At 43.4% G+C, this 3855-nt stretch overlaps 1 protein-coding gene across 1 annotated transcript; it reads right to left on the reverse strand.

Moving 5' to 3' along the window:
- Positions 1 to 980: 980 nt before the first annotated feature.
- LOC147706225 (uncharacterized) lies at positions 981 to 2808 on the reverse strand. Its single transcript, XM_086929046.1, has one exon. It carries the CDS (start codon positions 2793 to 2795, stop codon positions 981 to 983), a length of 1815 nt encoding a protein of 604 aa, XP_086785172.1. The 5' UTR covers positions 2796 to 2808.
- Between the last annotated feature and the right edge of the window lie 1047 nt (positions 2809 to 3855).

Below are 3855 nucleotides of genomic sequence, written 5' to 3' on the forward strand. Positions count from 1 at the left end.
AATCATTTCCCGTTGTCGGGATGGGAGTACCCGGTACATAAATTAAGTAATGTCCCATTAGACATATAGAGTAATAGGCCAAAGGCCCCACATTAGTAGCGTATCCATGTCCTTTTGTCCCCTAGAGAAGAGCCAATCAGCTATCATCTCCCTCTAGAACCCTCCTGGAAGGAGCTCCTGTCCCTCAGATTTTCAACCGCACGTTGTGCTAAGGGAGTCTCCTCTGAGCTCTGCTCAGTTTACTACTCCTCTGGTTTTCCAGTGTTTTCTTGCCTCATATTTACATCTTCTGACTGAAGTTCTTCAGTATTCTCATGGCTGAGACACCTAAGAAAGGTCTTTTTAGGCCCTGTGGTTCCTGTGGGAAAAAGAGACTTCATGTAGATGACCAACATCAAGATTGTCTCTACTGCCTCTATCCGGACCATTCTTCTAAAGATTGCAAGGTATGTCGTACCTTTTCCTCTAAAACCCTCAAAGATCGTGAGGGACGCCTTTTAATCTGGCTGCAAAAGCTTAAAGACAGAGACCAGCTGTAGTCTTCTGAGGAGAGTGAGGGCTCTTCTGTTTCCTCTAAATCCTCTCAGAAAAGACCAAGGGTAGCTTCTCTAGGCCCTTCGTCACAGGCTCCTCAAAAGAAGACACTTAAAAAGTCTTCAGAGGTCCATTCAAAGGCTCTACCATCGAAGGTGTCCTCTCAGGAAGTTGTTCACACCTTTAAGAAATATTTAGGCTTTCCTGTTTTCAGTTTCTATTTTGGGCAAATTCTGGTGGTGTTTTGTCAGTGTTTTCCAGTGATTTCAATACCTGAAAAAAACAGTGCTTTTCAGTGATTACTAATTTTCGCGCCATAAAAAACGACTGAAACGGTGTTTTTCCGGTGTTTATGGAACGCTTTGCTTTTATTATTGCTGGCTTTCTTCATTGATGCATGGCATATAGACAGTGTACATAACTGTATATGAAGTCCAAATACATTTTCACAAGTCAAATTTATTGTAGTACACCATACAATATTTCTTCAGTGATTCTTTAGTCATTCGCGCTCTCTCTTTCCTTCCCATGTACACTTTTATTTGTGAAAACGCCCTCTCAACGTTGGCACTTGAGACTGGCAACGCCAAAACAGCCAGTACACAATTTGCCAACTCTGGCCACTGACATAGCTTTCCATGCCAGTACTGGTGCACCTCAAGGTTGACATTCTCTGGGATAGGTTCTGCAACATATGCGTTGAACTGGGTGCACATGCCCTCAGAGGTATTAAAGCGGTCAAAAATGAAGCTGTACTTTGCAAAGTCCGGAGAAAATTCCCCTTTACGGAATGGATCTAACACTTGTGCAGAGTACCAAAGTGAGGCTTCATTCACTTCAAACGCCATGGTTGGTGAAGGGACATTTCTATGCATCATAGCTAGCCATTTCTCATGCATGGTAAAATAAAATGTTCTGAATTGGTCTTCAACACTTCTTTGCTTCCCAAGTGGCAAGCATTCTAACAGGGAACATGTTGCCGTGCCAAAGTCACTAAAAGTGTCGTCTAGCCTACTCTCGAGGAGATGTTTGACATCAACACCAATTATACTGAACACTTGGTAGACAAGGGTGTTTTCTGACTCTAGTTTTTTGATTATGTCCACTACAGCAGTCATGTTTTCTTGTAAAAATCTAAGGATGCAGTACAGTGTACTTTTTTTAACATCACTATCAATATGCACCCGAAGATCCTCACATTTCTTGCCTTTTGCATCATCACTAAGCAAAAATTCAGTAAGGGGTCGCCACATAGATAATATTGCATTCACGGCCTCTAGGACTGAGAACCACCGACTAAATGACACAGTTGGGATGACTCTTTCTTTGCTGCCACACAAAACACAAAATGAGAAATATTTGCGTTTGAGTTCCCGCGCATAACGAAACAGTGCACCTGAATGGACTACAAAATCAATAGCATTCTTCATTAGCTCAGAAGATTGTAATGCTGCTTTCAGCATACCATCTAGCAAGTGGCAAGGATCTCTCACAGGGAAACACTTCAGCTCAGGTACTGCTTTTGACAGGTCATCACATAACTTTTTCATATACGTTGCTGAATCACTGCAAATACAAACAATATCTCTCCAATCTTTGTTAAACTTGGTAAGAACTCTCTGAAGCAGCATTCCAAGTGACACTGCGTTGCATGTTTCTAGTACATCCAGATCTGCCATGATGGTACGTCTGTACCATCCATTTTTTGCATCACAAAATGTGATTAGCACTGCCACTGCTGGGTCGCCACGCATCTCTGGGGTTTCATCAATGGTAACAGAGATCTTTACATCACCTTGGAGTAACTCTGAAATATGTTCAATATCTGCAAGAAACACCTCAGGTAGGTATTTCTCATACATTTGTGTTGCTTTTGGTAATGTTTTGAATGCTGGTGAACGCTTGCGGAAAAGATTCCCAATCGGTCCATCGGCTTGGTGTAAGCTGGTTCCAGATTGCACGAGGGCACGTACAAATTCATGTGCCACATCCTTTTCTTCCTCACGTTTTCTTTTGAAGCGGGTCATTGTCTCAGCAAGAGACATCTGGCATAGGCTGTCGCTATTAGGTGGCTCTTTCAATTTCAAGTGGGTCTTGGTGACAAGATGTTCAGCAATTCGGCTTGCAGTCTTCCCAGTTACTATTGGGACAGTCACTCTGCAAAACCTGCAAATTAACATCTTTTGCCCACGCACTTCTTCAACCATGAAATCTTTGTTTTCCAGCACATAGTCTTCTGCCGTCTTTATTCTGCGGGGCATGTTCTGCGCACACTAGATCAATAAAAAATAAAAAACACTTAGAAACCGGTTGTGTACTGTTGAGAAAATAAAGAGAACGACAATATTTTCATGGTCAGGTGACTGCTGTGCAAACAGGGAAGAGCGCACTTGTGTTGCAATGAATAACAGAAACAACAAGTTCTGGTCACAGGAGCTAATAGGCTAAAAGCACCCCAGGGCAGGGGTGTGAGGCCTTGATGTCTGTAAGATTAAGTCAGCAGCATTTTTGGAAATTTGCCTGAAAAGGGAGGCTCTGTGCAAGGCACACCTCTTGAACTGCGGGGTACAGAGAGACGTTTTTGGAATCGCAGGTTTTGGTACTCTCCAGGTATGAGTAATTTATGAGAGATTTTTGGGGGTGTTGGGCGTTGTAGACAAGGAAGGCACTTTTCATAGTTCATTTAGAATCAATGTGTTGTCATTTGAAGAAAGTGAGAGCTGGGTGACATGTTCATGGTTTTGGGCACTTGTCACAAATCGCGTAGTATGATGGCACCGCTCTGAGTAAAGCTAGGCTGGTTTTCACTGCTGTTTTTTCTCCTCTGAGATTTATATAGTGCGAACTCGACCTGAAGATTTTGAAGCGCTTCACGTGAGCACCTGTTGCTTTACACAAGGGCACATTCATTTTGGTTAAAACCGACTCTGAACGAAAATACACTACGGAATGAAAATCAGCTCACCCGGTTTAAACCGAGTGTCACTGATTTTCATTGCTGTTACACCGCTTGGCCACTTGATGGAGCCAAAGCATTGCAGACCAAACTGCAATTTAGCCATCAAGAAGGAAACAGCCCAGAACGTGCGTCACCCCCATTAAAAGCGGGGAGACACATTGGTTGGCAAGCATTTTCATCGTCTACGACAGTGACCCCATTGTCGACGGCAGGTAAGACTGTGTCGTCGACGATAAAGATAAAGAAGACCTAGTCGACGGCAAAACAACCATCGACGCTGCGATCACCGATGACTGGGTCGTCAACAAGTTCGACGACGAAGACTGTCCCGTCGACGTCCACTCCATCATCGATGAGATCTC

The sequence above is a fragment of the Lissotriton vulgaris genome, chromosome 7, assembly GCF_964263255.1.
Source record: "Lissotriton vulgaris chromosome 7, aLisVul1.2, whole genome shotgun sequence".
Lineage (NCBI taxonomy): Eukaryota > Metazoa > Chordata > Amphibia > Caudata > Salamandridae > Lissotriton > Lissotriton vulgaris.